Source organism: Eumetopias jubatus, unplaced genomic scaffold (genome assembly GCF_037043125.1).
Source record: "Eumetopias jubatus isolate StellerSeaLion01/CBP00866 unplaced genomic scaffold, mEumJub1_p1.0 scaffold_7, whole genome shotgun sequence".
Lineage (NCBI taxonomy): Eukaryota > Metazoa > Chordata > Mammalia > Carnivora > Otariidae > Eumetopias > Eumetopias jubatus.
In genome coordinates this window covers 84,928,246-84,942,257 of record NW_028274813.1, presented here as the reverse complement: position 1 = coordinate 84,942,257, position 14,012 = coordinate 84,928,246, and the positions used below count along the sequence as shown (strand labels likewise).

Genomic DNA, 14,012 nt, shown 5'->3' with positions numbered 1-14,012 from the left:
CGTCACTTTTATTATGTCTATTTTAGTCCAATTTAATCTAAAATAGTCACTTAGCCTTTTTTTTTTCATGATAACTTCTTTGAACAATGCAGACCTATTGTTTTGTACAGTGTCTTACATTGCGGATTCGTCTATGCCTCAAGATTAGGTTCATATTAGATATTTTCTTGGCAGGAACACTAATTAGGTAATGCTTTTGGGTTTTTTTTGTTTTTTTTGGGATTTTTTTTTTACATTGCATCAGAGTTAGCTGCTTTATAACATACCCTTGGAATAACAATAATAAGGATGATAAAAAAGACTAACATTTATTGACTATGTACTGTATGCCAGGCACTGATTAAGTGCTTTTTTGTGTATTTACTCACTTAATCCTCACAACAACTCTATGAGTTCGGTACCAATATTGGCTCCATTTACAGATGAAGGAACTGAGGCACGGAGAAGTTAAATAATTTGCCCAAGGCCATGAGTTATACGTAATAAAACCAGATTTTGAGCCACTTCGTCTTTGCTTTGGATTTTTCCAGTAGATTATAATGCCGTAAATATCCCTTAAAAAGTAATTGAAATTACTCTTAAAATTACAAAAGCAAATTGTGCATGAATCATAGAAAATCACTTCAACAACTAAGACAGAGCAACTTAAACCTAATGTTCAGAATAAAAAATGCAAATCAAAAATAGAGGATGTCATTAATTCATACTAATTTTAAATCCTTCCTGGAAGTCTAGCTTTTATTTTTCTCTAAAATTTTTATTTACTATTAAGAATATATTTCCTGCTATCAAGATACTATGACAGTTTAGTTAGACATTCCTAAGAAAGCTTATGGTTAGAAATTTAGACCTGATAATCTCTCTCTCTTTTTTTTTTCATTTTATGACTGTGGGAGAGATGAATATATACCTCCTATTTTTGTCCTCCTGTACCAGAAACCGTGGACCCCCTTTTCATGGATCCAGACTTAGCATATGGAACTTACACAGGAAGCTGTGGTCATGTAATGCATGCGGTGTGCTGGCAAAAGTAAGTTGTCCTTCTGACCTGTTCTTGAAAGAAACTAGGAATAATTGAAGTTCACTAAAGGCCACAAAAAGGCATGTTTTCTCATGTCTTCTTTCCTTCCTTTTTATGTGAATAAGTGAAGCAGTTTTAATTACTAATTTTGTTTGCGTGATACTTATTATCACCTTTAGAAATGGGTGTAAAAAGTTATCAACTTTAAATTTTCACTACCCCTTTGTATTTCCTCTCCATAAGCTAGTTAATTGCTCTTGATCAGTATTTGTGTAAAAGAAGCTGTAATCTTTCTTCCTAAAAAGTCTCATTTCTCTGAAAACAGAATAAAAAGTACCTTTGAGATAAAATAGGACAAGAAATTCTAGTTCCACCTCTAAAAGAGAAAAATTCAGAAATATTATTCCTAGGAAATCTTTTGTATAGGGTTCACCCTTTTGGCATTATTAAAATACATAATTTTCCTGTAACAGCCTTTACTATTATAGTTGACCGTTGGAAACTGAGGGAAGTAGTGTCTACATTGTATTTCCATGCTTTTGAGTTAGGAGCCACGTTATGATTCAGTAGAATTATTTTAAATTTGTTTCTGGCATGATGTGTCCTCCACTTTGCCTCCAAAAGAATGGGTATCCTGTTTCTTCTGTAATTTTAACTTGGGTGTTGGGGCATATAGATTCTAAAGACATTTATTGAAGCAAAAATTCCAGATTTTTGTCTCTTGGATTAGAACAAAGATAAATGCGTCATTCTGAATGGACACATGCCTTGGAATTTTGCAGGTATTTTGAAGCTGTACAACTGAGCTCTCAGCAGCGCATTCATGTTGACCTTTTCGATTTGGAGAGTGGAGAATATCTTTGCCCTCTTTGCAAGTCTCTGTGTAATACTGTGATCCCCATTATTCCTTTGCAACCTCAAAGGATAAACAGGTATATTTTAATTCATGTTTTGGTTAATTTTTTTAAAAGCTATCTTTAATCCTTTCATTTGTATCTGTTTTGATTAGATTGCTAGTTTCTTTTGCTATTTAAAGTAATACTTTTTCTTTTCATAACTTTGTTCTACTTTCTAAATACGATGAAAAGCCCCAGTTTTTGGTCTCTAAAATAACTGTAATGTTGATTAACTCAAATCTGTTATGTTGTGTGTGTATCTTCTAACAGCCATGAAAGCAATAGAACTTGGATCTCTACCTTAGCATTCACATAAGAAGAGAAGATGCTGAGAAGATTCATTTCTTTCATATAGTCCTTTGATACCATTAGAGTTACTTTTTAGAATTTGGTTTCTCTAAAGGTCTTTGTATTATTGTTTTTAATTCTATTTTTTCAGAAGATCCAGTTTTCTAGTTGTAGAGATGTGGACAAAATGTTAAAGTAAAAAAAACACTGGATTCATTGTATATCTTTGGATTGCTTTTGAGTTTTTAGACTAAGTTTTTGAACTTTTCTGTGTTGACCATTTACAAGTGGAATTTAACAGCAACTTTACTCATTTGTTATGAGAACTGTAACGCTTAATTTATATTTCTGTGTTGCCACTGTTGTATATGATGATAACGGTATTATTATTGTTACTTTACTTTTTTTAAACTCAATGAATTTGTAATAATCGACCTAAGTTTTGCTAAAGAAAAAGATTTTGTTGATAAAAACACTTTTAACGTGTTTCCACAACAAAAGTGCTCAAAGGTGATAGGCTTGGCAATCAGGGTCAATAAGTAGTTGTTCTGTCTGTACTATTCCATGTCATTAGAAAACCTGATTTGGAAATTGTCTTCTACTCAGCATATTGGGACATAAAATGTCATCTTTTAGGAAGAAGGTGGCATTGGAAGCATTTATCTTTTTTTGACTAATTGATATGTTCTAGGCACTCTACCACGCACCTGCTATATTATTTTTTTAATACTCAAATAGCCTAACAAAGGCAGGTACTGTTATTCCCATTTAAAAGATAAGGAATTGGAGACTATGAGTAGTTTTTACTTGTCCCAAGACAGACTCAGGATTTGAACCCAGACGTGACTCCAAAGCCTTACCTAACTATACACATGAAGACAAAAAACAAATCATAATAAAATTAAGTGACCTTTCCAACTTCTTGTTAGCCTGTATAAGCCTTTTTTTTTACACAGTGGTTTCCCAAGTAAGGATTATTAAACATGTAAATTATTCTCTAAGGAATGTTCAGCAACTATTTCCCTTGATATCTTTAAAGAATAGGATGCTTCAGGGGCACCTGGGTGGCTCGACTGAGCCTCTGTCTTCAGCTCAGGTCATGATCTCAGGGTTCTCCCTGCTCAGCAGGGAGTCTGCTTCTCCCTCTCCCCCTGTCTCCCCCCACTTGTGCTCTCTCGTGCCCATGGACTCTCTCTTTCTCTCTCTCTCAAATAAATAATATCTTTAAAAGTAAAAAGAAAGAACAGGACGCTTCAGGGCAGTCCTTTCTGAAGTTAGACCAATCCTTACAACTGGGTCTCTTTGAACCTGTGACACTTTTAATGTGTAGTAACACCTTTGTTACTTAGGATCTGAAATACATAATTATACATAACATTTTTATTAGGCACTTGAACTTACCTATGTATTTGAATATATTTGCCTTTTTTGTTTTTAGAAAATCAACATGAGTATAATCTAAGATGTGAAAGTTAAGAGTGTATAAAAAATTCTTAGGTCAAATTTATGTCCAGATATGTGAATTGTGGCACAGTTCATTGTATAATTTCACTTTACAAGACTGTCTTTTCAACAGTCCCTTTTAATAACATTGTTTCTAATCTTCTTGGTTGTTAATAAAAGTTTGGATCAGGTCCCTGCCCTTATGGAATTTATATTACAGAAAGGAGAGACCAACAATAAACATACGAATACAAAGTGAGAAATACTATGACAAAACTAAAGCAGCAAGGTAAAGGGCTAGAAACGGGGTGCATGAGACCATGGTCACAGTCATCAGGGAGCTTCTCTTTGGGATAATGACATTTGAGTAGGGACCTGAATGAAGTGAAAGACAAGTAGTGCTAATTTCTGGGAGAAGAGAACCAAGCACAGGCAATATAAAGAGCAAATGCCCTGAAGTAGGAATGTATCAGCATGTTGGAGGCACAGCAGAAAGGCAGTATATTGGAATGGAACAAGCAAAGAACCGGATCATAAAAGGGCTTATAAGATGAGAAATTAGAATTTTATTTTTAGTATTAAAAACACATAGTATTTTATGTTGATGGGAAACCATTGGAGTATTTTGAACAGAGGAGTGATATCAGATTTACATTTTAAAAGATCCTTCTGGCTATTATATAATGAATACATAGATAATAATGAAGCACTGTTGTGAAAACTTCGGAAGAACAGTTAATGTATTGAAATAGTTCAGGTGAGGGATAATGTAACTTGGATTAAGGTAGTAACAGTGGAGGTAGAAAGAAGTGATCAACTTGGGTTATATTTAGAAGGTAAAACCAGCAAAACTAGCTGCTGGGTTCGAAGGTGGGCTGTGAGAGAATCTAAGAAATCAGTGATGGCACCTAGTTTTTTATTTGAGCGACTAGAATGGTGATTCCATTTATTGACATTTGTTACTTCTAGGTGTTGGGCCTATGAGTGGTATCTTATTCATTGTACTTGTAAAATTCTCCTCCCTCCCCAAACTACATTTTCTCTTTTATTTATTTATTTTATTGAAATATAGTTGATACACAATGTTACCTTAGTTTCAGGTGTACAACACAGTGATTTGACAAGTCTATATGTTATGCTGTGCTCACCACAAGTGTAGCAACCATCTCTCACCATACAACACTATCACAGTACCATTGAATATATTCCCTATGCTGTACCTTCATCCCCATGACTTATTCTTTCTATAACTAAAAGCCTGTATTTCTCACTCCCCTTAACCCCTTTTGGCCCATTCCCTGCCCCTCTAGTAGCCATCAGTTTGTCTTTGTATTTATGGGTCTCTTTCTGCTTTGTTTGTTCATTTGTTTTGTTTCTTAGATTCCACATATAAGTGAAATCATATGGTATTTGTCTTTTCTCTGTCTGACTTACTTCACTTAGCATAATACCCTCTAAATCTGTCCATGTTGTCACAAATGGCAAGATCTCATCCTTTTTTATGGCTGAGTAATATCCTGTTGTGTATATATACCACATTTTCTTTAACCATTCATCTGTCAATGGACACTTAGGTTGCTTCCATATTGTGGCTATTGTAAATGATCCTAAAACTACATTTTTAGACATATGTGTTTCTATGACTTAGGAAGTTAATCTGAAGGAATTTGACCTTTTTTATACAACCATTTATCCATAGAAAGACTCTACAAGTTTAGCTTTTCAGTTTGAGTTGGTGCCAATGGCTTGATAATTTTTAAATGTCATTTTTCAGTGAGAATGCAGAAGCTCTTGCTCAACTTTTGACCCTGGCGCAATGGATACAGACTGTTCTGGCCAGAATATCAGGTTATAATATGAAACACGCCAAAGGTTTGCTTAAAATTATTTTATATTTAGCTGTGTGAGATTTAAGTGTCAGAGTCTTTAATTTTTTCTCTAGTACTTACTGCTTTAAAATATGGTTTGCCAATACAGATTTGTTGAATATCAGGAAGTGAAGGTTTTCAAAGGCAAGACTAAGTTTGGCTTAAATCACTTTATTTGATTAAATAATTTTTATACTGGCAAGCAATATAGACAGTGGTTAATCTAGAGTCACACTGCTTGGAGTTAAATCTTAGATCCATCGCTCACTGTCTCTATGATCTCGGACAAGTTATTTAACCTGTCTGTGCCTCAACTTTATTTGCAAGGTGGGAATAATAATAGTACCTATCTCACTGATTGAAGGATTGAGTTATCCTTTGTAAAGTGAAACAGTGCATGGTACGTAGTATAGGCATTAGCCATTACTGTTACTAATTTCATTAATATTTTGTTATTAATAACAAAAACATTTTAAAACTGTTACCTCATTTATATATTCCTTACAGTTGAGAGATAAGACTATCTAACAACTCTGAGAAGTAAACAACGGCAGGCAGATTGAGGAGGGAAGTCAAAATTTGAAGAATGCTTGGCAATGAGTTTCCTGGGTTTTTTTCCTCCTGTATTTCCCAGCCTTGACCCCAGGGTAGCCTGAGTCACAGAGCTTTGCAATGGACATGAACAGCAAAAAAATTCAAGACAGATCCCCTTTTTGGCCAGAGGATCAGGAAAAGAAACCCCTCATAACTGGAGAGTTGTAAAGGGAATTCCTGTTGTGGTGTTTTTCATCTTCTGACCCTCTTCTGAGGTCAGCCCCAGTCATGGAGCTACAGTGCCATGGTGGCCATAGAGACACGTAAAATCCCAAGAGAAAAGCAGTATCTCTGGCCAGAGGAACTGGGAAAAAAGGGACCTCTGTGTTCCAAAGAAGGCAGGGTGAATCCTCATTATTTTTTTCTGTCTTTGCTTCACAGCTTCACTCCACAGGTAACCCCAGTCGCCTGAATCTACTTAACAACAGAGGATACTAAAACGGAGAGAAACATGTCATTTTGTCCAGAGGAACTGGGGAAAAGGGCCCCATGGAGCTAGAGAATTATGGGGGAAATCCCAGAGAGGAGAGAGCCTATAGAAGGGGAATCTCCTGTTTTTGAGACCAGCACAAATCTTGGGCTTACCTCCAAGATGCACTTGTGTAGAATAGGCCCAAAGGAACAGCAGCAGGGTTGAGAATGAAGCTGCATTAAACCACCGCTTAAGTCTCAGACTGACCCCTGAGTAGTACATGTATAGGCAGACCCAAGCAGCATAGCAAAGGCTCTAAGACTAACATTGGAACCACCATACACAGTGAGACAAAACTTGTTGAACCTAATTGGGTTGTTTGCCTACTAAAACAAAAAGAAAGGTACATTTAACAAGAACCAAAACCTCACAATGTAATATTCAAAATATCCAAGATAAAATCCGGAATTATTCAGCCTACAAAGAACCAGAAGAATCTGACCAACTCTCAAGGAAAAAAAATCAAATGCCAATCCTGAGATGTTTTAACATTGAACATTTTTGACAAAAAATTTAAAACACCTATATAATCATTAAACATAAGGTAAAGGTGAACACTTTTGAAATGATTGGAAAAATAGAGTTCTCAGCAGAAAAAAAATAGAAACTATTAAAAAAAAAAAGAACCAAATAGAGATAATAGAATTGAAGAAGCACTGTATGAAATAAAAATTAACTGGATGGACTCAATAGTAGAATGGAGATGAGAAGGGTAAGAGTTAGTGAACTTGAAATTAGATCAGTGGAAATTCTCCAGTCTGAGGAATAGACAGAAAAGTGATGGAGAAAAAAAAAACAACATAGCTTTAGAGACATATGGACCCAATTTTTTTAAATCCAATATTTATGTCCTGCAAGTCCCCAAAAGAAAAAGGATGGTAGAGAAAAAAAAATTTTTTTGAAGAAATAATGGCTGAAAACTTCCCAAATTCAGCAAAAAATATAAATTTACATATTTAAGAAGTTCAGTGAACCTCAAAGATAAACTGAAAGAAAACTACACCTACATAGATCATAGACAAACTGTTAAAAATCAAAGATGAAGGGAAAAAATCTCAAAGACAATCAGAAAAAGACAACTTGTTTCATATAGGGGAACAACAATTCTAATTTGATGAGGAAATGGAGCCAAAGTAAGGTTAGTGTTCACCCAAGGTCTTGGTAATGGTGGCAGAGCTAGGATGCAAACCTAGGCAGCTTGGGTCCAGATTGTCTGCACTTGTTCATTAATGTATACTGCCTTACTAATAGAATACTATGCATCCATTAAAAATGGAACTGTAGAGGGGGAGTTACCGATGTGGAAAGACATTTATGATCCATTGGTGAAAAAACAAGATACAGAACAGTACTCTGATTTTGTCTTTATAAAAAAATCTGTATGTGTAACATTCATATGGAGAACAGAAGAATATCACCCAAATGTTATTAGGGTAGAGAAATTTTGAATGATCGTTTATTACTTATTAACATTTTCTAAGTATTCTAAAATGGTCATATATAATTTTAAAAAGCTAGGAAAGTGTGTGTCACACTAAACCCTCATGATTTTTCTTTCTTTTTCTTTTTCATGCATAAGGAGAAAACCCAACAATTCCAGTCTTACTTGATCAAGGAATGGGCGATTCCACTTTTGAGTTCCATTCTATCCTCAGTTTTGGAATTCAGCCTTCGTAAGTATCTAAATAGTTAAAAGAAGTTTGTAAATGGCTGTGAAAATAAGAATGAAGAATAATCCTTCCTTCCATCCTCCCATCTCTCCTTCTTGCTTTATTTGTAAAATTATTTCTTTACCCCATTTTTATCTTGTTTCTTTCTCCCTGAAGTTTTATTTGTACAATAAAATTAAGTGGTTTGAGGTATTAAAGTACTATGTATTAGGGTGAACCATGTCTATAATTAACCATTTTTGACCAACAAAAATGCCATTTCTCTATAGTCCTGCCTACAGTAAGAACAGCATTTAAGACACTTTAATTAAAGTCATATCTAACCTGCCCTCTGACTTCTGAAAAGTCTCCAGTCACCCACCTCTCCAATTCATTTTTCTTGTTGGTAAAATTGAAACAGTAGCCTATTATCTTACATTATAAGGTTATTGGAAAAATACTTATGTAAAGACACTTAGAAAAATGTATCCAAATCAGGTGTAATTATTTAATAGATATTATCTGATGTACATTTTTTTAGTTGTGATCCTTGTTTATATTGCATATCTCATTGTTATTGAAAATACTTGTTAGAAAAGGAAGTTCAGGAAACCAGAAATTACATTCCAAGTACATGACATACTCTTTTCTCTCTTTCTCTCTCTCTCTCTGTGTCACACACACACACACACACACACACCCTGTTAACACTGACATCCTTCTTAGTCCCTTTTCCAGAGACTAAAACTTGTTAAGTCAGATCTGTTTCCTCTGAATTTTATTCCTTCTCTGTAGTTTGTCCTTAATTTGGACCTGGATCCTTTCTGCTGTGATCATTTACTGCATCTTTTACAGGAAGTAAAGTTATATGGACCATTATCATTTTGTAAGAGATATTTTTCTGCCTCTAAGAGATAGAGTTCTGCTTTTCCCATTTTTCCTAATGAATAAATCTTCAGAGACTCTAATCTCTAATTTGACAAAAAGCAGTTTACTTTGTCGAAAGGAGTTAAATTGTTACTTTAGTACCTAATTGGACTTCTGAGTAGGTAACCCCGTTTACTAAATTTATTATATAAATTTTTCTTGTTTTATTTTTAGAATAAAATATTCTAATAGCATCAAGGAAATGGTCATTCTCTTTGCTACAACAATTTATAGAATTGGACTGAAAGTACCTCCTGATGAAACGGATCCTCGAATCCCCATGATGACCTGGAGCACGTGTGCTTTCACTATCCAGGCAATTGGTAAAGCCTATGAGAGACTGCTTTGGAGGGTTCATAGAAACAGAATTAACATTGATTGACCAAATTTTTCCTCTTTTTTCCCCTGATGGCTTAAAATAGCTTGAATTGTTGGAGAAGTATTAGTATTTCAGTGTATTAGTGTGGCCTAATGCCATTTAGTCTGAGAATTTTTGTATCGATCCCTTTTTAACTACAGTATTGGCCATATGCAAAATAAGCTCAAAATATTTGAAAGGTATAGCATGAAGCAAGCTATATTCAAAAGCTGGCAGATTTACAACACTAGAAAATCAAGAAAAAAGGCAAAGGAAGAAGAATCAAGCCAGAAATGTTCAGTAATTTTTGTTTCTTTTACACCTTGAGAGAAAAGAATGGAAACCAAAGTCACCTAAAACATTATCAGGAAAAGGAAGGGAAGACTGAGGTAGTCAGGAGAGACAGATTAGCGGGCAGGAACTAAGAGGTCAGATGGGAAGCCCACTGACAAAATCCCAGCCATATTGAAAGCTTCTTAGAGAAAAGTGTAGCAATCAAATCAACATGTTGTGTTTTTTGTTTTTTTAAGATTTTATTTATTTTGAGAGAGAGCACAAGCAGGGGTAGCGGTAGAGGGAGAGGGAGAAGCAAGCTCCCCACTGAGCAAGGATCCCAATGTGGGACTCAATCCCAGGACCCTGGGATCATGACTTGACCCAAAGGCAGTTGCCTAACCGACTGAGCCACCCATGCGCCCCTCAAATCAACATATTGTACACCTTAAATTTACACAGTGTTATGTGTCAGTTATATATCAGGAAAGCTGGGGAGGGGAGAAGAGTGTAGTTGTGAAGAATTGCTTAGATTTTAAAATTAGCATATTTGCTTATTACAGTCATGAGATAAATACTATCTGAAAAAGAATAACTGTAATACTTTTATGTCCCCTTTATCCAAGACAGTTTCAATTTCCCTTTCCAGTGTAGATTTTTGGCAGTTGTTTTTAATGGAGTCTACCACTTTTTCTTTTTTTTTAAGATTTTATTTATTTATTTGTCAGAGAGAGAGCACAAACAGGGGAGTGGCAGGCAGAGGGAGAAGCAGACTCCCCGCTGAGCAGGGAGCCCAGTGCGGGACTCGATCCCAGGACCCTGGGATCATGACCTGAGCTGAAGGCAGACGCTTAACCAACTGAGCCACCCAGGCATCCCAGTCTACTACTTTTTCTTGAATTACATATATTTTTGTAGCAAGACACTATTTCATGATTCAAATTAAGTAGCGTGAATTAAAAGCTTCTTTCACAAAACCTTCCTGCATACCAGCTTCAGCCTCCTAAACAGATTTTAGGAGTTACATCCAAACCTGTCAGACTTAAATCATTGATAAAAGATAATATACAAGTTTATATTTACTATGAATAAATAAAATGGGAAATAGGAAGAATGAGATTTTCTTTTTAAGATTTTATTTTTTTAAGAGAGAGAGCATGAGCAGGGAGGAAGAGCAGAGGGAGAGGGAGAAGCAGACTTACTGACAAGCAGGGAGCCCGATTCAGGGCTTTATCCCAGGACCCTGGGATCATGACCTGAGCTGAAGGCAGACGCTTAACCAACTGAGCCACCCAGGCACCCTGGAAGAATGAGATTTAAATATAATAGAATCTAAACAAATTGATAAGAAATATAACGTATTCTTTTAGAGTCATGATCTACTACTGAGTATCGTGAGACTTTCAATGAAGGCATTTTACACTTTACTGCCTTTGGCAAGACAAACTTTAGGAATCAGAAGTTTATATTTAAAGAGTTAACATTTAAAAAGTTCAGTTTTGGGGCGCCTGTGTGGCTCAGTCGTTAAGCGTCTGCCTTCAGCTCAGGATCCCAGGGTCCTGGGATCAAGTCCCACATCAGGCTCCCTGCTCGGCAGGAAGCCTGCTTCTCCCTCTCCCACTCTCCCTGCTTGTGTTCCCTCTCTTGCTCTCTCTGTAAAAAATAAATAAAATCTTTAAAAAAAATAAGTTCAGTTTTTATCATAAAAGTGATGAGAAGTTCACTGGAGAATAGGACTAAATTTTTCTGTGTGGTTCTGAAACCTAGTAATTAGATTTTATTTGATTACTATAGTGTTACACTGTTTTCACAGTGATTTTTCCATGCAGGGGACATAGTCCTCTATTTTATTCCTAGTGCATAAGCAGCTAACTTACCTCATTCCCTATGGGTGTGGAGAGACATATACAGAATGTGTTGGCATGGTTAGGAACTATCGTTAAGGAATCAATATACAACATCTTTTATTAATGTCTATTCAAACTTGGAAAAAGAAAATAGGAAATAAGCCTTCCTTACTCATAGATGTATCTGCTGCCAGAAAGCAATGAAAATACAAGTAATATAGCAATAAATACCCTAGCCAGCAAGGCAAAATGTATATGAATCCATGGGTCTTTTTTTTTTTTAATTTTCAGTTTCGGTTTTATTCCTATAAATGTAATTCTTTTTTAATAGTACCTATAAGAGCAGTAGTTACTTGCATCTGCCTATGTATTTTAAAACAAAATAAGTTGTGATTATGCATAAAAATTACTTGTTTAAAAATTGTTGGCATAGAAGCAATGTTAAAAGGATGAAAAATGAGCCAGTATGCTTTGTTTTTCCCAAGTATTCTCTTGGATAGCTGCGGGGGCTTTATTATTTATAGTAACAGTTTGTAAGTGATCTACATTTGCTTCTATAATATATTCTCAGAAATTTGGAAATTTTGGCATAGACATAAACATGAAACTTTGAGGGGGAAAAGTGCAAATCATCTGGTCAAAAATAGAATCAGTTAAAGAACATCTGAAGCCAAATATACAATTGTAGCAGTATTCAGGATTTATTATTTTTGTTTTTCTTACTCTTTGAGAAAACCTCTTGGGAGATGAAGGAAAACCTCTGTTTGGAGCACTTCAAAATAGACAGGTGTGTATATTCCAGCAGGGTATGTGTAATTCGTGGTAGGCTTTTTTTGGTATAGTCTACAGTTAATTTACCATTTTCTTAAATCATTTTTTTAATTCACTCCTTTTTCTATAAAAATTAGCAAAATTCTTTTTTTTTTTAAAGCTACTTCAGTCTCACAGGAGACTCAATGGCCAACATTGTGCGCTTTAGAGTGCTTACTCAATCTTGGTGGTTAAATCTAATTCATAGAGAGATTTCAGATGATACTTAGTTACTTTTTCTCCCCCTACTCTGTTTATGGCCAAGTCAGAAACCTCCTGTCTCCTACATTTTCCTTCCTCACTAATTTTGACCCATCTTGTAACATTATTAGTGCTGACTTAACTATAAATGAATCATCATAGTAAATTCAAGAATAAAACTACGCTGTGGCCCCTTGATGGGCAGATCTTGGCACTACAGGACTATACTCCCATCTCCAGGCCTAAGCTTCATATTGTAGGGGACCCTGGAAAATAGTGCTCAACAAATAGCTGCACGAAAACAGAGTGGGCCACCAAGGATTCCTTAGACCACCCCCTCCTTGCCATTTCCCTCTTATTTTCCTGACAGCTGGCACAGGGCACTTGTAGTCCACAGTGTGCTTCCCTACAGTTCCTGGCCTTCTGGTTAGGGAGCAGAAGATCTGAATTCAATGGAACGTTTTGGGGTTTTTTGCCATCGTTTTAGAATTTCTGTAATAAATTTTTTTTGCCCAGCCCTCAGCAGAGTAAATTAGTCCAGACATTTAAGAAATTGACTGGGGAAAATGAGTACTTAAAGGAGAATTGAAATAATTAATAGCTTTAATACTTCTTTGTCATGGGAAAATCTGTTAAAAATTTGATGAATTAGTTCATAAAACTTTCTAAAAGTACTAAAAATATTGTAATTTATTTGCAAGAATGTAAAGTATATAATAAGTCTGCATCTAATTCTTGCAGACTGGGATTGAGTTCTACAGTGAGTGACTTCAGCCTATCATCTTCCCTTATCTTTTTATGTTTCCCTCTCTTACCATCTAGCATAATGGTCTGAAAGCATTAATGCAGTTTGCCATTGCGCAGAAGATTACCTGTCCTCAGGTCCTGATACAGAAACATCTGGTTCGTCTCCTATCAGGTAGTCTCTTCTGAATTATTATTAAATTATTACTTATATGTCTTTTTCATTGCATTTCTGGCGATGTATTTCATTAGGAAACAACACACTACACTAATTTTGAACACTCACTACAGCAGCTTTACAAAAGAAAAAACAAAAGACCTGGATGCCCCTATAATACCTGCAATCTTATTTTAAAACTCAGGTTATGGGTGCCTGGGTGGCTCAGATGGTTAAGTGTCTGCCTTCGGCTCAGGTCATGATCCCAGGGTCCTGGGATCGAGTCCCGCATCGGGCTCCCTGCTCCTTGGGAGCCTGCTTCTCCCTCTGCTTCTCTCTCTCTCTCTCTCTCTCCCCGCCTCTGTCTCTCATGAATGAATAAATAAAAATCTTTAAAATAAATAAATAAATTAATTAATTAATAAAACAAACTCAGGTTATTTTCCAAATGTTTTTAACTTACA

The 14,012-nt window shown here is 35.6% G+C and overlaps 1 protein-coding gene across 2 annotated transcripts in view; it reads left to right on the top strand.

Moving 5' to 3' along the window:
• Positions 1-14,012, top strand: part of UBR1 (ubiquitin protein ligase E3 component n-recognin 1) — a 149,584-nt gene that overhangs the window by 95,960 nt on the left and 39,612 nt on the right. For both annotated transcript variants that reach the window (XM_028126716.2, XM_028126715.2), the window contains 7 exons: positions 937-1,030; positions 1,804-1,953; positions 5,423-5,520; positions 8,162-8,255; positions 9,333-9,481; positions 12,368-12,423; positions 13,470-13,566. In XM_028126716.2, coding sequence (XP_027982517.1) covers positions 937-1,030; positions 1,804-1,953; positions 5,423-5,520; positions 8,162-8,255; positions 9,333-9,481; positions 12,368-12,423; positions 13,470-13,566 — 738 coding nt within the window. The remainder of the gene's footprint in view (positions 1-936; positions 1,031-1,803; positions 1,954-5,422; positions 5,521-8,161; positions 8,256-9,332; positions 9,482-12,367; positions 12,424-13,469; positions 13,567-14,012) is intronic.